At 58.3% G+C, this 26,634-nt stretch overlaps 1 protein-coding gene across 8 annotated transcripts; it reads left to right on the forward strand.

The window, feature by feature from the left end:
• SIPA1 (signal-induced proliferation-associated 1) lies at nt 1-26,049 on the forward strand. Of its 8 annotated transcripts, none has more exons than XM_065553053.1 (18): nt 1-3,401; nt 3,710-3,770; nt 4,735-4,788; nt 8,166-9,547; nt 9,881-10,008; nt 10,206-10,394; nt 11,340-11,514; nt 12,823-12,926; nt 13,214-13,371; nt 13,879-14,461; nt 14,628-14,902; nt 15,495-15,728; nt 17,200-17,290; nt 17,595-17,760; nt 18,402-18,500; nt 18,766-18,847; nt 19,336-19,417; nt 19,742-26,049. In XM_065553053.1, exons 4-18 carry the CDS (start codon nt 8,602-8,604, stop codon nt 19,886-19,888), a joined length of 3,459 nt encoding a protein of 1,152 aa, XP_065409125.1. In that variant the 5' UTR covers nt 1-3,401; nt 3,710-3,770; nt 4,735-4,788; nt 8,166-8,601; the 3' UTR covers nt 19,889-26,049. The 8 variants fall into 8 exon arrangements, with proteins under 8 accessions (XP_065409125.1, XP_065409127.1, XP_065409128.1 ...); XM_065553055.1 differs by having other exon boundaries at nt 3,710-3,756; XM_065553056.1 differs by lacking the exon at nt 3,710-3,770.
• The last annotated feature ends 585 nt before the right edge of the window (nt 26,050-26,634 follow it).

Genomic DNA, 26,634 nt, shown 5'->3' on the forward strand with positions numbered 1-26,634 from the left:
CCCCCACTCAACACCATCCCCTCCCCCAGTGTCCACACAACACAGCCCCTGATCCAACGCTGCCCATGCCCCAATGCCCACACAACACAGCCCCCTGCCCCAACACAACATAGATCCTCTCCACCTATGCCCACACAACACAACCCCCATCACAACGCAGCCCCCCTTCACCAAATGCCCACACAACTCCACCCCCCAAAACAATAACCCCTCTGCCCCAATGCAATGCAGCCCCCCTCTCTCCACACAGCACCCAAACAATAATACCCGTCTGGCACCATGCTCAGCACACACAGCACCCTGTGCACAATCCACAATACAACCCCTTTGCCCACCACCCAGGCACAGCCGGTTGGGAACCACAAGCAATGGGCAATTCTGACATTTTGGATTTTGTTTTTCTTTCCAAATCGGAATCAAAAAGCCAGAATCTTGGGCAAAACAAATGTCCCAAAACGGTGATTTAGGGGCTCGTCCCTGCTTGGGTTTGATTAAAAAGTTACACCATTTTGATTTTCTCATTTTGATTTGTCCAGCGTATTGAAATAGTAAATCCAATACGTTCTACAGGGGATGAGCTATTTATATATATAATAATAATATTGGAATTAAGATTGTAAGGTAGTATGTCTCCAATATTGTATATCACCATGCATATATTACAATATTAAATATCTACAGCTATTTTAATATGACAAATGTCCCAGCAGTGCTAATATCTTGATATTTATAGCTAGTAGATTTAGTATTTTCATAAAACATAAAAGTCCAAAGGAAACTAACCAAAACAATAAAAGTCAAAACTGACCATTTTTCCTTCATTAAACTGGGGATGTCAAAACAATTCGTTTTTTTCCCCATGTAAAATTTTGTCGGAATTGGCAAGTTCACACAAAACATTTCACATTCAAAGAACGGCTGTTAGCGGAGAACTCCAGCCAAAAATTCCAAGCACAACACATAACGCAATACACACAACACAACACAACACAACCCCCTCACTCCGGGCCCAGCGTGACCCCATATGCACAACACAACTCCCTCACTTGATGCTCAGTGAAACCCAATATACATAATGCAACAAACCCCTTCGCTCAGTGCCTGTTGCGACCCAATACACACACAACACAGCACAACATAACCCCCTTACTCAGTGCCTGGCACAACCTGATATCCATAACACAGCACAACACAACCCCCTCACCCAGTGCCTCCTATGGCCTGATATACACACCACAGCCCCATTTGCGCACCACACAGTGGACACCTCCTCCCACCATAGCACACCCACAAAATGCAGCGTAGCTCAGACCCGGCCCAGTGCCACCCCCTCCCAGCACACTCCCCATGCACCCCACTATCTCAACACAACACCCTTGGCCCACGGCACAGCACCATAACCCAACACCCCTACCGCCTCAGGCCCCCATCCTCCACCACTCCTGTATGGCCCACACTCACATAGCCCCCTCCAGCCTACTCCCTGTCGGGCAGAAGGCAGGCTAGATGGGTACTGGCAGGGCAGGGCAGAGCTGGGGGTGGAATCCCTGGGGGATGGGCTTTTAAACAGGGGGCCCCAGTGTCTTCCCCCTGCCAATCTGAATTGCCCAGATCAGGAGATGGGAGGGAGCTGATGGGATAACTATAGGGTGGAGTAGGGAGCTGGGTCAGTGGGGAGGGGTGGGGCACAAGGGAGCTTATAAAAGGATGAAGGAAATAAACTTGTAAGCAAAATGGGAACTGATGAGGGAGTATTAATGGGGGTGGTGGTGGCAGGGCTTGGTGCAGGCGGGGGCGGAGGGGGGTGGATTGTTCTGAGTAACACCAGGCCAGCTTTGTAGAACCAGAGGAGGTTGAGGGGAAGGGAAGAAGCTGAAGGGGGGTGTGTGTGCATGGGGGGGGGGCACTATCGCTGGGATTCACACTCCCTCACCCTCCAGGGATCCAGGCCCTGGGACACCTGTCCAGCTCTGATCCACCTACCAACACCCTTCCCCCTTTGTTCTGAGTGACTGGGAAATCCCTCAGGGATGCTGGGGCCCTGAGCAGGGAAGAGCTTGGGGGGGCCAGCGGAGAGATAGGGGCAGGACAGTAGTGGGGATTTTAGATGCAGTTGGACACTCAATATCCTGCCATTGGGCAAATCTGAATAGAAACATACACAGCCCCCTAGTTCTGCCAGTACCCCTCAGTCCTGACTCACAGCCCCCCGCCACCCCAGCCTTGGCCACCTCCACCCCCAGCTCTGCCAGTGTCCCTCAGTCTTCTGACCCAGAGCTCCCTGCCATGTCAGCCCTGCCTCCCTCCACTGCCAGCTCTGCCAGTGCCCCTCAGTCCTGACCCACAGGCCCCTGCCATTCCAGCCTTCCCCACTCCACTGCCAGCTCATGGGTTCAATACCAGCTCTGAGAGGGGAGGGGAGGGGAGTTGGGTCTAGTGGAGGCTGGGAGCCAGGACTCCTGGGTTCTATCCCAGCTCTGGGTTGGGCCTGGAGTGCAGGGGTGGGTGAGGGGAAGCCTGAGGGGAAGAAGGGAGACGTGGGGCCTAGGCACTGATGAACTCGGCAGTGAAGGGAGGAGGGGAAGAGTGGGGGGGCATATCTAAAGAGGCTTCATTGTCCTGGGGCTCCAAAGCCGGTCGAATTCCACCCCCTCTAGCTGGAAGATGGGCCAGATGCCGGCTTCAGGGAGGAGTGAAGGCCTAGGAGGGGGGATGGTTGGGGTAGGCAAGGTTCCCCTGACATTGCAGCCATGCTGGAGCCCCCCAGGCTCTCCGCAATACCAGGCCCTGGAGCTCGGGGTACAGGGGCAGGGGAGCACCCTGCTGAATGCCCAGCATCCTTCACACACGGGTTACCATTCTGTTCAATGGCTGCCAATGTCCCCTTGTCCCTGTTCCCCCCCCCGCCCCGCATGTCCCTGAAAGGCCCCTTTGAGGGCAGCAGCCTCGGGGTGACGCAGCCCAAATAGCATCCGCCCCCACCACCCTGTGGGGGTGGGGAACCCATTCATGGCCAGGCGAGGATGTCTGCTTGCGTAAGCTCACTTGGGACCAGGGGAGGGCACCAGCTACAGAGTAACCAGGGCAGCATTGGGGGCTGGCTCAGCACGTCCTGGTACCAGTAAGAGGGATCCCCCCAATATACATAGAGCTCTGCTGTTGCCCCTCAATCCTGACCCACAACCCCTGCTATCCCAGCACTGGGTTCCCTTGCCCCTCCCCCGCAGTGCCGGTACTCCTGATCCACAGGCCCCCCTTATCTCCCTGTGGGCATGAGGCACCGATTTGTGGTTTCCACTCTGAACCGGCAGGGGAAAGAGCAAAAGACCAGTTGGTTGGGTTCTGGGCCGGGCTGTGTGAAGCAGGAAGCCCAGGGCTGGGAGTGTGGGCCCCTGGCAGAGGTGAGGGGCCCCGGGCTGGGCTAGCAGGGGTGTGTGGGTTGGGAGTGAGGGGCACTGGCAGGGCTGTGGGGGAGCTCAGGGCTGGGATAGCAGGGGGCTGTGGGTCAGGATTGCGGGGCACTGGCAGAGTGAGAGGGGGGTGTGTGTTATTAGGCCTAGCTGCGTGGCCAGGAAGCTGCTCACCGGTTTGGGGGTGGGGAGTCGGCAGGTCACACTCGGGACCTGGCTCTTTCCTGAGGATGTTGGGGGGGGTGTGCGGGGGGACGTGGCTCAGGCTCCTGATTGCGCCATCACTTCCCGCACAGCAGGAAGCGAGTCAGAGCGTCCGCGCCACCCAGCCCGTCTGGACCCCGAGGTACCGACCCCCAGGTACCGAGCCTTTCGCCTGGCTTGGAGGGGGCTGGAGAGTCATGGGGGCGATGGGAGTGCCAGGGGGCTGATGCGGGTGGTTCCCAGGCCGATGGGGGTTCAGGGGTGCAGGTTGTCGGGGAGTCCCTGGAGCAATGAAACAGGTCTGTGGGGCAGGCGATGGGGGCCAGCTTAGACTGACCGGGGATCTTGGGGTGGGCTGGGGCCCAGCCGGTGGGAGGAAACAGTCAAGGGCAGCATGGCGGTGGGGCGGCGTATCCAACCATCTTTCCTGGGCGCGGGGGCTCCCCCAGGGAGGGGGTGTTTTCCCAGGGCAAAATAAGTGCAACGGGCAGCTCAGGCAACAGGTCCCAGCAGATCTCTGTGTCCGTGGCCATGCGGCTGCAGCCATGTGTCTGTCTCCCCCCTCCCGCCCCATCTCCTCAGTTTAACCAGATGAATTTTTGTACTTCCTGCCATTGTAGCTTCCTGAGACCTGAAATCACACCCCGAAACTGAGCACCCTCAGCCCCCTGCCTGAGCATGGGGTCCCCTCCCCCCCCAGTCCCTTCTCCCCACATCCAAAACAGAGGGGAGGAGATGGGAGCATCTCCCACCTGCACAGACACCCCAGACCCAGGCCCACCACTGTCCCCGAGCCTCCCCCTCCCCCCAGACAGAGAGTGAACCCCGGTGTCCAGGAAAGAGTCTCAGCGAGCTGAAGCTCCAAACCTTCCTGATTCCCCCTCTGCTGATACAATAGGATGCAGGATTCTCTTTCACTTCCTGTCCTAAATCCTTGGGAACTGTCAATGTGCAGCTGTTAAACAAGGCTCCAGATACAGATGACTCTCAGCACCAGGCAAGGGAGCTCTGTACAAAGAGCCCCTGCGCCCCATCCCAGAGGTGGCTGCATCTCAGCAACGGTCGAGGGATCCCCCTTCCCCCCAAGGAAATACTGAATTCTTGCTCTCTGTTTCTCCAGGTCCCTGTGACACACCCGGGCTCAGATATCCGTCCCCCCTGCCCAGGGAGCTGGGTGAGTTGCTCTTTCCCGTGTGTGTGTGGGGGGGAGGGCACTGTTCCATGGGGGTAATATGGGAGCTCAAAGGGGGCTGGTTCAGCCACCAGACATTGCTGTCACCAGCCCCACATTTGGTCCCCAATAGACACCAAGCAACCCCACCTCCCCCTCCCCCAGGCATTCAGCCGCCATTAACCCTTTCCCTGCCAAGCCCTCCCAATAGAGACCCAGGAATTCCACCCCACTCTCTGGAAAAAAAACATAGGTTTGTCCTAAGTCCGACCTCCAAGCTGGCGGGGACAGTAAATGGGGTGTGTGTGTCCAGGGTGGGGTGGGGCTTGGTGGTCGCCCCAGCACAGTGATGGGGCACGATGGAGCTGCTGGGTCGGGGGAGGAGGGGCTGTGCCAGGCGGGTCCTTTGTTAATGTTCCAGCAAGCAACTAGGTTAACAAGTATCAGAGGGGTAGCCATGTTAGTCTGTATCCACAAAAACACGAGGAGTCCGGTGGCACCTTAAAGACTAACAGATTTATTTGGGCATAAGCTTTCGTGAAAATACTCCATGCATCTGAAAAAGTGGGTTTTCCCCCATGAAAGCTTATGCCCAAATAAACCTGTTAATCTTTAAGGTGCCACCGGACTCCTCGTTGTTTTGTAGGTTAAAAAACTCGTCTGCACCAGAGACAAGGAGAGGGACCTTTCCCTCTAGGGGGCGCTGGCTCTGATCCAGACCCAGGGCAGGGGATGGGCTAGCTCAGGGGGCAGGGAATGGGGACATGAGGCCTTTCTCCTCTAGGGGGCGCCAGCTCTGATCTGGCCCCAGGTTCATAGTGAATGTCATTCCTGTCTGTGAGATGAGTTTGCTGGGTCTCAGGCAAGTCATCCCTAGTAGACTAGGGCACCTCCCACACTGGGCCCCAGCCCCTGGCTAGCAGAAAGGCCTGGGAGGTGGGGCTGAACAGGCTCTGGGGACCATGCTTTCCTCTCCACCCCCATGACACGGGGAGCGTACATGGTGGGGGGCTGTGTGTTTGGAAGGGAGTCTGAGGGTGGGAGCGTGAAGAGGAAGAGGGTATAGGGGACTGGGGGAAGGGGAGAAGGATGTGGGGGGGAGGGGGAGGGGGCCTCTCTCTGCTGTCTCCCCTAATCTGGGGACAGCACAAGGGGGGGATGGGAGCTGGGAGCTGGGGCCTCTGAGCCAGCACCTCCCCCAACCATGAGCATCACTGCAGACACCCACTTCCCCCATGTGTCCTCACCTCACAGACGTGGCTCTAGCGTATTGAGAGGGGGAGGGGGAGCTCAGTCGCTCATCTGACGCTTACAGAGCCAACCACAAATGGGGAAGTAGAGGCCACCCACGCACCCCCCCCCCAAGAACGTCTGGATGCTTCAGTTCCAATATAGACCAGCAAAATGAGCTTGACGGGTCTTAGCCTTGGCATTGTCTGGGCTGTAGATTGGGAGTGAGGGGCACCAACAGAGCTTGGGAGGGGAGATAGCAGAGGTCTGCGGGTCGCGAATGAGAGACACCACCAGAGCTGTGGCAGAAGCTGATCTGCTGGCCCCCTTCTCTGTCTCTCTCTTCTGTTCTTGCCGCTCCCTGAACCCCTCCCCAGCCTGGTATGTCACTGGCGAAGCAGTCAGCTCCCCACCCCCAGAGTCCTGGGGAACCAGGGACCAAGGAGGGGCTGGGACTGGGGGAGCCAGGACAGGGGCTGTTCTGCAGATGTTTGGGACCCCAGTAGATGGGGGGAGTCAGTGTGGGAGGGACAGGTTTGGGGGAGTCAGTTCCAGGTTGGCGGGGTCACAATTAGCTGGGGGGCAAGTCCAGTTCCGGGGTGCAGGGTGATTATTTGTCTGCCAGCTGCTCTCCTTCCCCCTCCCCCGCCACTATCTCTGTGGGGTCTGACCTCTCCGGCACAGATTCCACTCTGCTTGGCTCAGCAACTGCAGAGAAAGCAGAAATGTGAATGGGGGGCACTGGGTGGGTGCAAGGAGTCAGGGTATGGTGCAGGGTGTGTGTGTAGAGGGGTGTCACTTCAGGGGTCAGGGCAGCAACTCTGTTTCTGTCTCTGGGAGCCATTGCCTCCAGACTGGGAGCCTCAGCCCTTTGTCCCCAGCGTCCCCCCAGCCTTGCAGGAGGAAGCTGCTACAGAAACAGGTACTTGTGCAAGTTCCTGTTTTTTGGCTCTTTCTGTTGGTAGCTGGGCAGAGCCCCGTATCCCACCCCGCATGTGAGGGCCCTGTTGGCCCTGTCTCTCTCCCAAACTGAGCCAGCCAAGCCCCAGTTCTGGGCCCAAATTGGAGTCAGTGCCCCTTGCTATCAGGCCAGTATCTGGGTGGTTTTGCCTCAGCTATCATATGTCACAGAGTGTACCTGTGTCAGGCAGCTGTTTGTCCCTGACCCCCCCCCTCCCCATTCAGCGCCGAGACGTTCCCTCCACACACACAGCTGCCCCATCCGAGCGAGGGCAGGAAGCTGCGGCTAGAGGGGAGCGTATGGGGAGATTTCCTGCAGCCCTGACCACGGAGCCCTGTCCTGTCTGCAGCTGCTGCTAATGCAGTATGCCCCCACCCACCAGTCACATCAGCATCCCAGAATGCACCTGCCTCCCCATCGTTCACATCAACCTCCCACAATGCACCTGCCCCACACAACGGTCACATCAACTTCCCAGAATGCACCTGCCCTCTCCTCCCCAGACTGCCCTGGGTATGCAGCAATAGCCCTGTCCCGTCCCCCCCCACCCACCCACACACACACTCCCTGTGATGGGGCAAAGCTGCCTGACATCAGGGCTCCATCGGGCCCAGTCTGCAATCGGGGGCATCCCCAGGAGTCAGAGGGGAGAGGGCACAGAAGGGATTCCCACTGAGCGAGGATGACAGATCAGTGTCCCAGAACAGAACCCAGGAAGTAGAGAGAAAACGTGACCCAGACATTATTGAACCTGCCCAAGAAAGTGCCTAGGTGTCAGAGAGGGAAGCACAGGGGTTTCAGAGAGGAAATGTACTCTGGGTATTAGATAAATAAACAGCCCAGAAAAGTACCCCAGTATTAGAAGGAAAGTACCCAGGTATCAGAGAGGGAATGGCTCAGTGTTTGACAGATAAAATTGCTGGAGAAATACCTTCTCCTCAAGCCCCTGCCCTGGTCATCTCCCTGGCGAGCAACCCAGGTTGGCACCTGGTGTGTTTCAGGGCTGTCCCCATCGCACCAGGGAAAGGTGTCCAACCAGTCGCCAGAAATGCTCCTGGTGTTTTGGGGCAGCTGGGAAGATGGGACCCAGAACAAGCTGCCTCAGTACTGGGGGGACAGGGTCCAGCATTGCAGCCTGGGCCTCTCCCCATCTCCCCCATCTCAGATCTCCCCTCAACTCCTTTCGCAGGAAGGCGGCTCCCCACCCCATACCAGGATCTGTGATTGAGCAGGCTGCTTCACCAGGAGCTGAGAGCAGAGTGCCCTGCCCAGAACCCAGGCTGCACCAAGGCCCACCCTTAACCCCCCAGCATGGCACGCCGGCCGGCCACACCCCATGTCTGGATTTGACGGCTTCCAGCACAGCAGCGCCTCCCCAGTGGCTCCCCATGATGCTCTCATCCAATGAGACGACGGGCCACACCCACTGACGGCCAGTGGCCATAAAGGAGAAAGCTGAGTGGCAAGGGGTAGAGCACATAGTTGTCCTTCCCAGCCAATTGGATTGTTTCCTTGACTCTCGCTCCCCGAAGCCTGCGTGCATGTGATCGGTGGCCGCACCTCTCCGTCCGCCAGGCCGTCTCATTCCCGTTTTCCGGGGGGGCGTGCTGGTGGGCGGGAGGGCCATGCAGTCAGATGACCTCTTCGTCCGCAAAATCCGGCGCCACTCTGCCCGGCCCCCTCTGGCCTCCATCTCCTTCGACGCCAAAGGGATCCCGGCCCCCCTCCTGCGGCCCCCCCGGAGTGAGGTGACCCAGGGGCTCCCCAGGGGGCATGGCACCCCCCCTGGCCTGGGCCTAAGGCCTGCCAGCCACATCATGCACCGCAGCAACAGTGACGTGACCCTTGGGGAGGGGGTGCCTGGGGACGGAACACCCCCCTCCTCGTCACTGGTGGGGGGTGGGGATTGCGGGCTGCACCGGGACTATGGCAGCCTGAGCTCCATCGAGAAAGGCCCGGGGCCCCCCCGCACCCGCGCCCACAGCCACGAGGAGCCACGGGCCAGCAGCCCAGCTGCCCGGCGCTTCTGGGACCCCCTGGTGCTTCTGGGGCTCACAGGAGGCGAGGTGTGGGAAGGGGACGGCCAGGGGGCTGGGGCCGCCGTGCCAGAGCAGGACAGGGGAGAAGAGCCCCCCAAGTTCCCCCCACAGATCTGGGTGCGCCAGCTGGCCCACTATGATGTGCAAAGCATCCTCTTTGATCCAGGTGAGGCGGCCTGGTGCCAGGGCAGTGCCGGGCGCCGGGTGCGTAACATCACCACAGGGGCCTCAGCCGCCTCCGCAGGGCCAGCCCCCACCCCTGTCCCTGAGGAGCCTGATCCAGGTGATGGCAAGGATGGGCCTCTGGTGCTCAGTTGCCCCCACTTCCGCAATGAGATTGGGGGTGAGGAGGAGGGGGGGCTGGGCCGGCGCCAGGAAGCAGGAGGGGGCGCCGGGCAGCTGCCCAATGCGGCCGTGTCGGTGCTGGAGGAGCCACGGGAGAGTTACCCCACCAGGGGCAGCCGGGCCACCCACTACATTGAGTATGCCGACCTGGGCGCCAGCTACTACCGCAAATACTTCTATGGCAAGGGTGAGCCGGGGCAGGGGAGTAGGACACAGGGGGCAGAATGTATGCGGGGTACAGGGTGTGGGGAGGAAGGAACAAGGGACACAGGACATAAGGAGCATGGAGCTGGGGGCAGGGGCCAGCTACTCTGAGTGCTGCTACGCAAGGGTGAGCTGGCAGAAAAATGATCCTGGGGGGGGCAAAGGCTGGGGAGGCAGGAGGCTGGCACTCAGAGGGGGAGGAGTGAAAGTGGGGGTTCATGGGGCTGGCATTCGGGGGGGTCAGAGAATGTGTGGGGAAGGTTGGGGGCAGTCCTCGCAATGCCCATCTCTAACAAACACCCATCCCCTGGCACAGAGCATCAGAACTTCTTCGGGGTGGATGAGCGCCTGGGAGCGGTGGCTGTGTCGCTGCGGCGTGAAGAGAAGGAGAAGGAGGGTGCCAGCCTGCAGTACAACTACCGCTTCATCCTGCGCACCAGCGAGGTGGGCACCACCAGAGGGAGCTCACAGCCTGGGGGGAGCTTGTAGCACAGGGGCACTACTGGGGGAGCAGGACACTGTGGGTAGGGCACTGCCCTGGAGAGGTGGTGCTGTGGGAGGAGTCCCAGTCAGGGGGCTATGCATGGGTACAAAAATTCCCTGACCTTCTCCCCACCCCCCTTGGCTTCTCCTCCCCACAGCTGCGGACCCTGCGAGGCTCAGTGCTGGAGGAGGCGCTGCCCCCCACTGCCCGTCCCCCCGCTGCCCGTGGGCTGTCCCCCAAGAAGCTGCTGGAGCATGTGCTGCCCGACCTGAACCTGCAGGGGCTGCGCCTGGCATCCAACTCACCCAAGGTGCCTGAGACGCTGCTCAAGCTGGATGAGCAGGGGGTGAGTGTGTGAGTGATGGAGTGCCACAGGGATTCTGCCATGGGCCTGCCCACTATGGGGGGTACCACGGTAGGGATGGTGAGGAAGTTGGGGCAGGGCTGGCTCCAGGCATCAGCCCACCAAGCATGTGCTTGGGGCGGCGCCTGGAGGGGGGCGGTGCGGCGGGGCGCTCAGGCCCGAGATCAGGGCCGTGACTGGGCTCGCCGCCCTCCCCAAGGCGCTCCGGCCGGTCGGGGTGAGCGGGGCCCCGGCCGGGCTCGCCGCCCTCCCCCCAGCGCTCTGGCCGCCGGGGGCTCTCCGCCCTCCCGCCGGCGCTCTGGCCGCCGGGGAGAGCGGAGAACCCCGGCCGGGCTCTCCGCCCTGCTCCCGGCACTCTGGCCGCCGGGGAGAGCGGAGAGCCCCGGTTGGGCTCTCCGCCCTCCTCCCGGTGCTCTGGCTGGTCGGGGATTGCAGGCCTGCGGCTGGGCTCGGCGCCCTCCCCTGCCACGCGGGGGGGGGGGGGGGGAGGAGGGGCTTTTTTGCTTAGGGCGGCAAAAAAGCCAGAGCCGGCCCTGAGTTGGGGGCAAGAAGGGAAGGCAGGCTCTGTGGGAGGGGAAGTTCAGGAAGAGTTAGATCAGGGTGGTTGGGGAATGGGGGGTCCAGAAGGGTTGTTCTGGGGAGTTGGATCAAGGTCTTCTGTCGGGGGCTTGGGTCGGGGGGCTTGAGCACTTTGAGGGGGTCAGCTCAGGGGGCCATCAGGGGTCACTGTGTTGAGAGGTCTCGGCAGTTGTGGGGTTGGATCAATGATCCCATCAGGGATGCTACATTGGGGGTGAGATTGGGGCAGTTTGAGGGGTTGAGTCAGGGGTCCCATTGGGGATTGCTGTGTTGGGGGGGTTGAATCGGGGCAGTTTGGGGATGTTGTATCAGCTGGTCCTATGTTCCCCTCACTGTGCCCCTCCGCAGGTGAGTTTCCAGCGCAAGGTGGGAGTTCTGTACTGCCGGGCGGGGCAGGGCTCCGAGGAGGAGATGTACAACAACGAGGGGGCTGGCCCCCCATTCCAGGAGTTCCTGGAGCTGCTGGGCCAGCACGTCCAGCTGCGCGGCTTCACCAAGTACCGTGCCCAGCTTGACACCAAGAGTGAGTGTGGGGAGGGGGCACCGGGGGTGGTAACTGTAAACAGATACATGTAGAAGGCCAGCCATGCTCGCAGCATGGGGGACTCTGTCTCGGGAAGGAACAACTCTGAAAAGGACTGGGGCGGGGGTGTGTGGAGGGGCTAACCTGCTGAACAGGATCTCCCAGTGCCATGCTGCGGCCAAAGGGCTAACATGATCCTTGGATGGATAAACAGGGGAATCTCTAGGAGTGGGGAGGTTCTGTTACCCGTGTATCTGGCACCGCTGTGCCCGCCGCTGGAGGTCCATGTCCAGTGCAGGGGCCCGCACGTCAGCATCACAAAGAATGTGGATAAATTGGAGAAGGGTCAGAGAAGAGCCCCAAGAATGATTGAGGAGTTGGAAAACCTGCCTTACAGTGAGAGACTCCAGGACCTCAATCTCCTCAGCTTATCAAAGAGAAGTTGAACAGGTGACCTGGTCACTGTCCCTAAACACCTACACAGGGAACAGAGCTGGGGTAACAGAGGCTCTTCAGTCCAGCTGACAAAGGTCGAACACAACCCTGTGGCTGGAAGTTGAAGCTAGACCCATTTGGACTGGAACTAAGGCACTGTTAACAGTCCGTTAACAGTGAGAGTCAGTAACTGCTGTTACAGCTTCCCCAGGGCTGTGATGGATTCTCCACCCTTGGACATTTTCCAGTCTCGATGACTGTTTTTCTAGTTCATTTTCCAGCCTCGATGGCTGATCCACTCTAGTTCAACCAGGATTTTTGGAGGGGCGGTCCAGTGTTATACCGGAGGTTAGACTAGAAGAGCACAATTGTCCCCTCTGGCTTTAAACTCTGTGGAAGGGAGGGTGAGACCCAGGAAAGGAGGCAATCTAGGGGGAGGCGCAAGGCAATATTGGGTGGGCACCATACAAAGCCAGACCTTGGGGGAGGGGAACAGGAGTGGGGTTGGGCTACTGGGAAAGGGGCCAGGAGGGCTGAGGGCTGAAAGCGGACTGGACTGCATTGGCAGCTGCCCCCGCCATTTGGCACCAGTAGACACATTGGGGAGCTGTCATAGCAGGCTGCCCTCTGCCAGCCTCCAGCCCACCCCATGAGGTGGGGAGCCTGGTCTTAAAGAGTCCCTCCCGCACTCCAGGGCAGGGGGACACATTGGCAGCAGGGGGTGGGGAGGCTCTGAAGGAGGGGACTGCATTCTCCACTCGACCCAGTCAAGGGCTTTCCCTGCTACCTCCTGCTGAGTCCCTGTCTCTCCCTGCCCCAATAATGCCCCCACTCCCCATCCCACTGACATCTCCCATCCTGTGTCTCCCCCAGCTGACTCCACGGGCACCCACTCACTGTACACCACGTACCAGGACTATGAGATCATGTTCCACGTCTCCACTATGCTTCCCTACACGCCCAACAACCGCCAGCAGGTGAGGGGTGGGGGCAGGGCACTGGGATGGGGCTGGCACAGGGGAGGGGGTGCTGGTTTTCACCAGGGGTGCAGAGGGAAGGATTTCTGGGAAGGAGGAATCCAGAGGGTGCAAGAAGAGAATCTGGGAGTGATCGAGAGTCCAGGCAGCTCAGGAAAGGAGGGCAGGGGTGGGTGACCTGGAAACGGGGGGGGGGGTTTCCCATCCTGATTTCCATCCCCACCCCATGCCCAGCTCAGATCCTGCCCTTCCCCGTCGCCGCAGTAACACCATCTCTCTGGTTGTAGTTGCTACGGAAGCGTCACATTGGCAACGACATTGTCACAATCATCTTCCAGGAGCCAGGCGCACAGCCCTTCACACCCCGCACCATCCGCTCACACTTCCAGCATGTCTTCATCATAGTGCGCGTGCATGAGCCCTGCACCGAGCGCACCACCTACAGGTGAGGGATGAGCACACTGCCAACAGGGAAGAGGGGACCGCACACTGAGTGTACCACCTACAGGGGAGGAGGGGAGCATGTGCCAAACGCACCACCTACAGGAGATGGGGGAGCGTGTGCCAAGAGCGCTGCCTCCAGGTGGGGGAGTGTGCGCTGAGTGTGCCCCTTCAGACCATGGGAGAGTGTGCACTGAGCACACCACATACAGGAGAAGGATGATCACGCTGCTATCAGGGAAGGGGGAAGCGTGTGCTGAGAGTGCCACCTACAGGAGATAGGGGAGCAAGTGCTGAGTGTGCTGCCTACAGGGGAAGGGGGTAGTGTTCACTGAGTGTGCCACCTACAGTGGAGAAGGGAAGCGTGCTGAGTGCACTAACTATGGGGTGGTGCATGTGCCAAGGTCTTTCCCTCCGTACCTGCCTCCTTCCATGCCATCATCCCTGTTGCTGGCTGAGCCCATAGCTGCCCCCAGCTGCCCCATGCCCTGACTCCCATCTTTCTCCCCAGTGTGGCAGTGAGCCGCACCAAGGACATCCCACTCTTTGGGCCACCCATCCCAGCTGGGCACCGCTTCCCCCAGACACTCGCCTTCCGGGACTTCTTGCTGGCCAAGGCCATCAACGCAGAGAATGCGGCTGAGCGGTCAGGCAAATTCCACGCCATGGCTACCCGCACACGCCAGGAGTACCTGCAGGACCTGGCGCGCAGCCATGCTACCACCACCAGCCTGGAGGCCTCCTCCTCCCGCCTGCCCCTGCTCTCCCTGGGTGCCAAGAGGAAGGAGCGGGCCAAGGGGGCCAAGGCCTGGGAGCTGCAGAGTGCCGGGGCCCTGGTGTGGAGTGTGCGGGCACGGGATGGAGACCGGGCCGCCCCCGAGCTGCCCTGCCTGCTGGGTATCTCCGCCGAGTTCCTGGTGCTCATCGAGGCCAAAGGCAAGCGAGTCATCTTCAACTGCTCCTGCCGTGACGTGCTGGCCTGGACCTACTCCGACTGCGGCCTGGACCTCTACTACGGCTCCGGGGACTACGTCTCCGTGCGGCTCCCTGACGGCCAAGGGGACGAGGTCAAGGACATTGTGCACCGGCTGCAGGTAGGGCCTGGGCCACTGGCAGGTGGGGGGTACTTCAGGGGAGCTCCCGGCTATTTCAGCCCTGGCCTCTGCCACAGGGGGCGCTGCAGGGAGTGGGGCAGGCGCACTGGGAGGGGTGCTCTACAGGGGGCACAGCCAGTCCCCCCAATGCTCTCTCTCCCCTCAGCTGGTGACACGGGGCTGCGAGACGCGGGAGCTCACCCTGCTGCGGAACGGGTTGGGCCAGCTGGGTTTCCAGGTGGACAGTGAGGGCTTTGTCACCGATGTCGAGCGCTTCACCTTTGCGGAGAAGGCCGGCCTGCAGCCTGGCGCCCGGCTGGTGCGTGTGTGCGAGCGGGCACTGCCCAGCCTCAGCCACGCCCAGACTACCGAGCTTCTGCGCACTGCCAAGAAAGTCACCATCACCATGGTGCCTCCTGACGAGAATGGCAAGCCCCGCAGGTGAGCACAGTGCCAGTTGGGGGTTCCTGAGGTGTTGAGAGGGGAGGGTCCCCAGCAAGGGGTGCCATGGGGCAGGAGCTCCCAGCAGGGTCACTCAGGGGTATGGGTTACAGGCAGGGATGCTCAGGCCTATGGGCTGGGGGTCCCCAGCAGGGGACACTAGCAGGAGGGGGCAGGAGCTTCCAGGAGAAGCTGCTGTGGGGCACAGGGTGGGAGTGTTGGTGGGGAGCTCTGGGGAAGGATGCAGGAGCATTGACTGCAAGAGTCCCCAGCATGGGGCATGGTGGGGTGTGGGTGGTATGGGGCAGGAATCCTTGGGGAGGGGCACTGTAGGGGGACAGTGGGGGTAGGTGGCAGTGGCAGGGAGCTGTGTGGGGCAGGGTAGAAGGTGCGATGGGGTAGAATGGGGGACAGTGGCGAGCACTGTGGGGCAGGGAGTAGGGCTCTGTTGGGGGTGCTGTGAGGCAGGGGTCAGTGGGGACTGAATGGGGTGGGATCACTATGGGGGCTGCTGTGGGGCAGGATGTGGGGGGCTCAGTGGGATGGGGGTCAGGGGATTCTGGGACCCTGCCCCATCGTCTCTCTCTGACAGGAGTTTCTCTGAGCTATACGTGAAGTCCCTGCAGGAGAAGCGGCGTAGTGATTCCCCGGCAAGGGAGCCCCCCCGGACGGCTGGGGGCCCGGGGCCTGAGGGGGAGCTGAGACCGGCCACCCTGCAGCTGCTGCGCTCGCTTTCCCTGCAGGACGGGCCCCCCCATAGCCTGGCTGAGGAGCGCACCGAGTTCCTGCGCAGCCACAGCGAGGGCACTGCCCCCCGCAACCTGCCGTGAGTGCCCCCACCTCCTGCGACCCCGCCTCCATCCCACCCGGTTCCCCACCCCGCTGTGAGTGCCCCCACCTCCTGCGACCCCGTCTCCATCCCACCCCGGCCCCCCACTCTGCCGTGAGTGCCCCCACCTCCTGCGACCCCGCCTCCATCCCACCCGGTTCCCCACCCCGCTGTGAGTGCCCCCACCTCCTGCGACCCCGCCTCCATTCCACCCCAGCCCCCCACTCTGCTGTGAGTGCCCCCACCTCCTGCGACCCCGTCTCCATTCCACCCCAGCCCCCCACTCTGCTGTGAGTGCCTCCACCTCCTGCGACCCCGCCTCCATCCCACCCAGTTCCCCACCCCGCTGTGAGTGCCCCCACCTCCTGCGACCCCGCCTCCATTCCACCCCAGCCCCCCACTCTGCTGTGAGTGCCCCCACCTCCTGCGACCCCGCCTCCATTCCACCCCAGCCCCCCACTCTGCCGTGAGTGCCTCCACCTCCTGCGACCCCGTCTCCATTCCACCCCAGCCCCCCACTCTGCCGTGAGTGCCCCCACCTCCTGCGACCCCGCCTCCATTCCACCCCAGCCCCCCACTCTGCCGTGAGTGCCCCCACCTCCTGCGACCCCGCCTCCATTCCACCCCAGCCCCCCACTCTGCCGTGAGTGCCTCCGCCTCCTGCGACCCCGTCTCCATTCCACCCCAGCCCCCCACTCTGCCGTGAGTGCCTCCGCCTCCTGCGACCCCGTCTCCATCCCACCCCGGCCGCCCACTCTGCCGTGAGTGCCCCCGCCTCCTGCGACCCCGTCTCCATCCCACCCCGGCCGCCCACTCTGCCGTGAGTGCCCCCGCCTCCTGCGACCCCGTCTCCATCCCACCCCGGCCCCCCACTCCGCCATGAGTGTCCCGACCTCCTGCGACCCCGTCTCCATTCCACCCCAGCCCCCCACTCTGCCGTGAGTGCCCCCACCTCCTGCGACCCCGTCTCCATCCCACCCCGGCCCCCCACTCTGCCGTGAGTGCCCCCCACCCCCTAAAATCCTCATCTCCATCCCACCCCAGACCCCCACTCCGCCATGAGTGTCCCGACCTCCTGCGACCCCGTCTCCATCCCACCCTGGCCCCCCACCCTGCAGTGAGTGCCCCCCACCACCTGGGATCCCCACCTCCATCCCACCTCTGACGCTCTGCCCCACCATAAGTGCCCCTCTCCATCCCACCCGACCCCCCCACGCTACCCCCCCAGCTCCCCAACCTGCCATGAGTGCCCCCTGCCTCCTCAGATCCCCGCCTTCACCCCACACCCATTAACCCCCAACCTGCTGTGAGTACTCCCGCAGCCTCCTAGGACTCCTTCCTCCCCCCAGATCCAAATGCCATGCAATGGACTGGTTGCCACCCCCCTCCTAGGCTTCCCACATCAGCTGTTATCTCCCTCTGCATTCCCCCCCTTTTTCTCAGCTGTGTTGTTCCTCTGCCTCTGCAGGTCCCAGAGCAGGGAGATCCCCACGTTACCTGACCCCACACCTGACCTCATCCTGGCAGCCACACCCAAGGGGCCCCCTGAGCAGGAAATGGTGAGTGTGTGTGTGTCCTGGCTGCCCCCTACAGGATGCAATCAGGCCCCTCGGGGTGTGTGCTGTAGCTCTGGAGGTTTCAGGTGCACTAATGTCATTCTTGGCGTTTCGTGATGTGCATTGTTATTTGCAGCTATTTATTTGTGAAATAAATCTGTGAACCTGTTTAACAGCCCCTGTGCCCCACCTGAGAGGTGGCTGCATCTCAGTACTGGGTGAAGGTTCCGTGTATAAACAGCCTCCACATCCCACCCCAGAGGTGGCTGAAACTCCAGGCATCAATCACTGTGTTGTCTTGTCCCAGGACCATCCAGGAGACCCCACATCGTTGAAGCAGGCTCCCCCCGATCATGGGGTCATGGGTAGCCAGGCCCCGCCCCCTAGCGAGACGGCCCCACCCACCTCGGACATGAGTGACACCGAGAAATTCCTACCCCGGACACTCTCGTTGCGAAACTCCATCACCAAGAGTAAGACAAGCACACACACGCACCCCCGGTTTGATCCTGTCCCGTCAGCATCGGGGGAGCTTTCCCTTTTCCAAGTGCAGGGTCCAGCTCTAAATGCCAGCTGGGTGCTTTGTGCTGGGATTTTTCTCCAATAAAAAAAAAAAAAAAAAAGCAGGGGGATGGGAAGGAAAAATGGAACTAAAGTGTGGGGAGGGGCCCCAAAGCGGGTTTTCACACATCAACCCCTATTTGTTTCCTTCGAGATTCCTTTGTCGAGAACCCGCTGGAGGATAACAACCTTCTAGTACAGTGGTTCTCAAACTTTTGTACTGGTGACCCCTTTCACACAGCAAGCCTCTGAGTGAGACCCCCCCTTATGAATTAAAAACACTTTTTTTTATATTTAGCACCATTATAAATGCTGGAGGCAACGTGGGGTTTGGGGTGGAGGCTGACAGCTTGCGACCCCCCCTTCCCCCGTACTAACCTCACGACCCCCTGAGGGTCCCAACCCCCAGTTTGAGAACCCCTGTTCTAGTACTTTAGCCCAAGCTGGGGAGCCTGGGCTCTGGGTCTGAAGGGCCTTGCTTTAGACAGCTGCTGGGCTCCTTGCCCTCATCATGCCATTCTTTCTCCTGCCCGCCCACCCCTGCCCTCTCCAGTTCTGTCGGAAGCCAGCGAGTCCCTGGAGGAGGAGTGGGACTCCATCTCCAATCTGGCTACCACCTGCAACAGCATCCTAGAGGCACTCTCGAAGGAAGGTGAGCAACAGATTCCCAGGTTGCATCATGGGTGGGAGTGCCAAGCTTGCATACAAGCAGACAGGGGCTGGAGTCCAAGAGTTCCTGGTGGAGGACTTGGCTGTGGTCAGGAGCAAATCCCCAGGCAAAGAGCTTTGTTAATGGGGGGCTAAAGCTGGGATATCTCTAGGCAAAGAACCTGGTTAAAGTTGCCTGGGGCCAGGAGTAGCTGCAAACCCCCAGTCTGAGGATGAGAATCTCACTCTGTCTCCCCTCTTTTCTGCAGCAGGGCAACACGTGCTGGAGAGCAGAGAGCCCCCTGGTGGGAGTGGCCAGAGGAACCCAGGCCAGCAGCCCCCCGAGGATGAGTAAGAAGCTACACAGAGGGGTGGGAGGAATGATGGGGGGGGGTTCTCCTCCACCAGCCCCCATTTCACTGTATCCCCCCTGCTCTCATCCTCCCTTTGCATATTCCATTATGATAATGCAGTCATAGCAGGCGAAAACAGCAACAAACCATCTCTTGCTCAGCTCGCATCCCAGCTTTGTGGGGCTTGTTTACCATGAAGCCACCAGGGTCATCTGGTGGCTGAATAGTGAACTCAAGTGGCTGTGCCACAACACTCCCCCAGTGGGAGGCTGACACATTCACTGGCTCTGCACCTTTGGGGTGCTCTCTGACAATCCTGGGGAGGAGAGGATACTGAGAGGGCTGGGCTGTGGGGAGATGAGGGATCTTTGCTCCCCCTGCCCCATCTGACCTCAGCCTGACTGATGCACATCATCATCCTATGAATCTCTCCATCCCTCCAACCCCACACTTCTCTGTCTCTCGCTCTTTCCTTCCCTTGCCCAGAGGCCATCAGTCCCGGTCGCTGTCGGAGAAGGTCTCTCACTTGGAGTCCATGCTAAAGAAGCTGCAGGAGGACTTGCAGCAGGTGTGTTGGGGGGTGCACAAGGGAAGGAGAAAAGAGGTTGGGAAGGAGTGCGGAGGGAATGGGGGCGAAGGTGAGGAAAAGAGGGAGGGGAGCGGAGGGCGGTGGACGCTGCAGGAAGGCGGGCGGGGGGCAAGGCACTGCAGAGGATTTATGGGGCAGGTGTGGTGCAGGCGTTAGAAGGAGGTGTCATGAGAGGGCCAGGCCAGACGGGGGCAGGGGCTGTGGGGTGGGAAGGTCAATGGCGAGTGAGTGGGAGGGACTAGGTTGGGAGTGGGGGGGGGTGCTGCCCCTCCCCACTGACCCTCCCCCCCCATGTTCTCCCAGGAGCAGGCAGCCAAGGCAGCACTACAGGCTGAGGTGCAGAGTCTGCGGCAGAACAACCAGCGGCTGCAGCAGGAGCAGGAGAGTGCGGCTGCCCGGCTCAGCCAGGTCACCCGCCTGCTGTGCGGTTCCCCCAGCCAGTCCCTCTAGGGGCCCTGGGCTCCCTCCAGCCTCCCCTGCCCAGTCATCCCCCCACCGCCCCTGTTTCCCCATTGACCCCACTTCCACTCCTCCCATCTCTGGTCCACAGGGGGTGCTGTTGTTACCCCCGGGAGGGACCACAATCCGAACTGTACTCTGGGGAGCTCACTTTCCGACTGGCCATGCACAGCAGATTCTTACTACCAAGCTCCCAAAACTGTCTGGGGGGGGAAAGGAGCCCCCCCCCCGGAATATGGCTTCTCATCTCTCAAGACTGTTACCGCCGGGGAGCCCAGCACAGACTCACCAGCCCAAAGGCCACTGCCAGGAGCAGGCCCTGATATTGGGGTACAGGCAACACCCCCAGTTCCAGCTGACTCAGCTCACACACAGATCTCAACTCTTTGATAAATCTGACTGTAATGGGGGGGAGGTTGTAGCCTTGTCATCTGGTGGGGGAACAGGAGGGAGGACTGGTGTTGCTGAGCAGGAGTGAGAAGGAGGGACTTAAAGGCATGTTTGACCTCGACCCCCTCGGAAAAAATCAATTTGCAATACCCCCCCACACACACACATCCTGCTGCATCGATCCAGGCCTCAGGAAAACTCTGGCATGAGAGAGAGATGATTCTACTGTCACACTCATGCACACACTCATACAAATACTCACACACATACGCTCACACACGTGACTGCACACATTCATGCACATTTACACACACACGTGACTGCATGCACACATGCACACACTCATACACACATACACACACATGACTGCACACACTCACACTTGCACACACACTCATACATGTGCTCGCCCAGATGCACTCCTCACACCAGCTCAGAGTGCTCCCAGTCCCACACGCCCTCACACTGATCCATGCCCATGCAGACTTGTGCTTGGGCAGACCATGCTCACACTGATGCATGCTCACAGTCACATGCTGTCACTCAAGCTCCCATGCACTGACACACGCTCCCATGCAAACACACACTCTAACACCTTCACCTGGGCCCCCAGATCCCCCAGACCCATCCAGCACTGACCCGGCCAGCGCAGGAACCTCTCCGCCTGAAGAGGGCGCCGCCCTGCCTGGTAACTGTGAAGATACTGCAAGCTGTGAGTTAATGCCCCCTCCCCCTCTGCACCCCAACCCAACCCAGCCCAGCCTCCCGCATAGAAGAAAGGAGCTATGGGGACATTGCTTCTGGTCACCTGCTCCCACCCAGCAGTGCCCCTCCCTCTGCACAAGCCCGTCCCGCCCCCATACACACACTCCATCAAGGCATAGCCATGGGTACAGGGCCCAGCTCCCCATTTGGTGCTAGGGGATATTTCTGGAGAGTGTCCCCTGTGACATGGGGGAGGGGGGGTTTGTCATGTCTCCTTTTGGGTTGTAAATATTTTAGAACCAAGCAGAACACAAGTGTTTGTTTCAGGTTTATTTGTTTGTATGTTAGTTTTTTACACTGCAAATGGCCCATCTTAGAGCCAGAGAATCTGTGTCTGACGTGAATGTACAAATCGCAGTGTGTCTGTCCCCCAGTCCCTCTGTGCAATAAAGAGCCGATATGCAGCTCCCAGGGTCTGACACCATCTTGCCTATTGTGTGAGCTCACTCGGCCCTGGACAGATATGAATGCTGGCTCCGGGGGGCTGGGAATGGGACATGGGGAGGGGCGGGGAGCATTTCCATAGAAACAAAGAAATGTGGGACTGGGAGGGACCTCAAGAGGCCATCTAGTCCAGCGCCCTGCACTGAGGCAGGACCAGGTATACATAGACCAGTCCTGACAACTGTTTGTCTAACTAACCTATCCTTATAATTTCCAGTGGCGTGGAGTCCACAGACTCCTAACCTGCTCAAGAGCTGAGCTATCCTTAGAGTTAGAAAGTTTTTCCAACCTAAATTTCCCTTGCTGCAAACAAAGTCGATGACTTTTTGTTGTATCTTTGGTGGACACAGAAAACAACTGATCACTGTCCTCTTTAGAACAGCCCTTAACATATTTGAAGACTGTTAGCAGCTCCCCCGCAGTCTTCTTTTCTCAAGATGAAACATGCCCAGTTTTTTTAACCCTTCCTCAAAGGCAGGTTCTCTAAACCATTTGTTATTTTTGTTGCCCTGTTCTGGACTCTCACCAAGTTCTCCATATCTCTCCTAAGGTGTTGAACACAGAGTTGGACACAGTACTCCTTCTGAGGCCTCACTGGTGCCAAGTAGAGCAGGACACTTATCTCCTGTGTTTTAAATATGACACTCTTCTTAATACACCCAAGAATATTAGCCTTTTTTACCACTACCACATTGTTGGCTCATTTTCAAGTTGTGATCCACCATGACCCCCAGATCCTGTTCAACAGTATTGCCACCTAGCCAGTTATTCACCGTTCTGTAGTTGCGCATTTGATTTTTCCTTCCTCAGTGCAGTCCTTTACACTTGTCTTTATTGAATTTCATCTTGTTGATTTCAGACCAATTCTCCAATTTGTCAAGCTCATTTTGAATTCTAATTTTGTCTTCCAAAGTGCTTGCAACCCTTCCCAGCTTGTTATCATCCACACATTTTACAGCCATACTCTCCACTCCGTTATCCAGGTCATTAATGAAAACACTGAATAGTACCAGACACAGAACTGACCCAATGCAGGACCCCACTAGATTCATCCTCCCAGTCTGAAAGAGAACCATGGCATCCACCTTATAGCAATTTCATCTAGACCACATTTCCCTAGTCTTCTTATGAGAATCTCACGTGAGACTGTCAAAAGCCTTAATAAAATGAAGATATATCACATCTACAACTTCCCTACTATCCACTCTAGGCCAGTAACCCTGTCAAAGAAGGAAATTTGGTTGCTTTGGCATGATTTGTTCTTGACAAACCCATGCTGGCTATTCCTTATAACCCTGTTATCCTCTAGTACTTACAAACCAATTATTTAATAATTTGTTCCAGTATCTTTCCAGGTATTGAAGTTAGGTTGCCTGGTCTATAATCCCCGGTTCCTCTTTGTTCCCCTTTGTAGAGATAGATACTATGTTTGCCCTACGCCAGTCCTTTGGGACCTCACCCATTCTCCATGAGCTCTCAAAGATTAGTGATTCCAAGATTGCTTCCGCTAGTGCCTTAAGTATCTGAGAGTGAATTCCATAGGTCCTGCCAACTTGAATAGATCTACTTTAGCTAAATATTCTTTAACCTGCTCTTCCTTACTTTGGCCTGCGTTCCTTCCCCCTTTTGTTAACGTTAATTGTACTGAGTATCTGGTCACCATTAACCTTTTTAGTGAAGACTGAAGCAAAACAGGGAGTAAAGACCTCAGCCTTTTTGATGTCATCTGTTATTAGCTCTCCTTCCCCACTAAGTAGCGGGCCTACACTCTCCATCTTTCTCTTGCTCCCAATGTGTTGATAGAACCTCTTCTTATTGCCTTTTATGTCTAAGGCCCTGCAAAAATTGCATTGCTTTGAGGTTGTTTTTTTAAATCACAACAGGGTCATGGGTGAGAGTTTGAATTTCATGCAATATGCACAGCTGCCAAGTCCCTGCATCCCCACACTGCTGTATTTCTTCCAACAGCTGGGAGGTGGAAACAAACATATCCACTTCCAGCTCCCCACTGAAGCCTCAGGTGCTCCTGTGGGGTTTGCAGGCTGGTCCCATTCCAGAGAGGGACGTGGAGGTGGCAGGTCGGTCCAACCCCAGGGAGTAGTGAGGTGGTGGGCTGGGGGGATGTCTCACCTCATGAGGCTGGCAATCTGGCCTGGGGCAGGGATGGGAGAGAGGGCCCTGCCCTGCTGGGAGAATCGGGGATGTGTGAGGGGCCATGTCCTGGCGGGGGGGATATGGGTGAGACCAGGTTCTGCTGCTTGGAGCATGATCAGTTGTGTGAAAGGGGGGTCTATTCCATCCCCCCACCCTGATCCCCGTGCCAGGGCAGGGCCCCCTCACACCAAGATCCCCCTGCCAGGGGAGGACCCCCTCACACCCCTGCTCCTGCTCCAAGTAGTAGATCCCAATCTCTCCTCCTTGCCAGCTGGTGCTGCAGTGTCTCTCCCCAAGTCTTCCAGGGGCCACTATAGGTCAGGCCAGCCAGGGCTCCACATTGGCAGCACTACGCCCCTCCTCTCTGCTGACTGACCAGATAGGAAACAACAGCGACAGCTTGGGCCAGAGCTGAGGATGGAGCGATCTGAGCCCCAGTTCCTGCCCTTACTCCCCCACGAGCAGCCAAATTAGCCCAATACCATGATTTTTTCAATAGCCCTGCTTCTGCCTCCCCGCTTCTGGAAACACCACTATCTTGGACTAATTTCACTGTTTCTGTGAATGCCTGATTTACACAAGGCCTTATTTGTGTCCCTTGCTAGGAGTAACTCATTCTGTGCCTTAGCCTTTCTACTTTTGTCCCTGCCTGCGGATGCCAGTCTTTTGTACTAATTCTTAGCAATTCACCCACGTTTCCACTTTTTGTCGGATTCCCTTTTGATTTTCAGGTCATTAAAGAGCTCCTGATGGAGCCACATTGGCCTTTCACTATTCTTCCTGTCTTTGCTTCGCATCAGACTAGTTTGCTGTTGTGCCTTTACTTTCGTCTCTTTGAGAAATTGCCAGCTCTCCTGAACTGCTGTTTCCCTTCAATTTTCTTCCCCTGGGACCTTAGCTCCTAGTTCTGAGTTTGTTGAAGTCGGCTTTTTTGAAGCCCGTTGTCCTGATTCTGCTGCTCTGACTCCTTCCTTTCCTTAGAGTCATGAAATGGTATTTCAGAATCGCTTTCACCCAGATTTGCAAGTGATCCCTCCCACTGGTCACAATCCCGTCTCCAGGGGTGAGTTACTTCCTCCACCTTCTGAAACAAGACATTGTCCCCAACACGTTCCAATAATTTATTGGCCCATTTTGTGCTTTGCTGCATTACTTTTTCAACAGCTGTCTGGGCAGCTAAAGCAGTGGTTCTCAAACTTTTGTACTGGTGACCCCTTTCACACAGCAAGCCTCTGAGTGCGACCCCCATTATAAATTAAAAACACTTTTTAATATATTTAACACCATTATAAATGCTGGAGGCAAAGCGGGGTTTGGGGTGGAGGCTGACAGCTCACGACCCCCCATGTAATAATCTCGTGACCCCCTGAGGGGTCCTGATCCCCTGTTTGAGAACCCCTGAGCTAAAGTCTCCCATTCCTACCCAGGTCTCATGTCTTGGCCGTTGCTGGTGTTTGTTCTAGAACTGCCTCATGGAACTCCTCCTTCTTCTGCGTTAATGGTCTATAGTAGACCCCTACTATGGGGGAACATGAATTTTTCGGAGCGCAGGAACCCATCTCTGAAGAGCCCTGAGTTTGGACTGTTTCTCATTGTGTGTCTGTGCAGCACCCAGCATGACAGGGGCCTGATCTTGGTTGGGTTCTGTGCAGTACCCACCCTGAGGGGGGCCCTGATCTTGGTTGAGGTCTGCAGCACTGGCTCAACATGGGGCCTCAATCACGGTTGGGGGTCTGTGCAGTGCCCCTCACAACAGGGTTCCCTTGATCTCGGGGCAGCACCTGGCATGATGGGGCCCCAATCTTGGTCAGGATCTGTGGAGACTCCTCTGGGGCATGTTCCCCATTGTGTAGTGCCTGTGCTAGGTTGGGGCGGGAGACACCTGGGAATTGGGGAGCAGAGTTTATTTATCTTTGTTGCATTTATGACATGTCACAATGTCAGGAGCAGCTGGCACAGGGTGGGGGTGGTTAGTGCCAGGCCAGCTGTGGAGACTGGAAGGGGGGGCTGGTTGCATACAAAAACATGCCATTATTGGGCCCATCAGATCAGAACCACAACAGCATTGTGATATGTGTCCACAGATACTCACAGACACTAGACAACCCCACCCCACAAAGTGACACAAAACACCCCCCCACCCAGATACACAGTTCAGACAAACTCCTCCCATGTGGACACACCCACTGCCTCGCCCCCACAATAACCTCACCCCAAACTCTTCTGTTAATAGACATGCCCTCCCCTAGGCATAGACAGAGCTGCCTTCCTAAGCAGTGCCCAGTCATACCATGGCAACGTAGCTCTGCTCCTGTGCCACACTGAGCCTTGGGCCTGGGTGGTGCTGGCGTGGGCCTCTGCCTGTGAGCGGCCACGAATCCATGCAGGAGGAGGACAGTTGTTGCAAATCAAAAACCTTCCCCGCAGTGCTGGATCTTCAAGGCAAATGTCTCAGTTTTTCAGAAGAGCAAAGCCACAGGGGGTCTGTCTGCTCCAGATCCACCCAGTCCGTGAGTCTGTCCAGTGCACATCTGACACCAGTGCTCAGGATTCAGGGAAGGTGGGGTCTGGGCCAGCCTGACCTGAGCAGTTTTCTTCTTTGAAAACAGTTCTTTGTTGCTATCAGATCTTCATGATAAAATCTCTGTTACACAATAAATAGGATTGAGGGGCACTCCTAGAGCGGGGCGGGGAATGAGAGCTGTGGGTTGGGATTGAGGGGCCCTGACCGAGCTGGGGTTGTGGGGGGAGGCACAGAGCCCAGGACTGGGATAGCAGGGGGCTGTGGGTCAGGATTGAGGGCATTGGTAGAGCTGGGGGTCGGGATTGAGGGACACCGACAGAGCTGCTGGGGGGGAGCCCAGAGCTTCACTGCGGGGGCTGATCAGACCTCCCTTGCCCCGGGAAAGGCTGGTGGAGACAACCGCCCCGAGTGGACAGGGCTGGGAGCTAACAGCTAGGCCCAGAGCCCCCTCCTTTGGCAA

The sequence above is a fragment of the Chrysemys picta genome, chromosome 7 (assembly GCF_011386835.1).
Source record: "Chrysemys picta bellii isolate R12L10 chromosome 7, ASM1138683v2, whole genome shotgun sequence".
In the NCBI taxonomy this organism is placed as follows: Eukaryota; Metazoa; Chordata; order Testudines; family Emydidae; genus Chrysemys; species Chrysemys picta.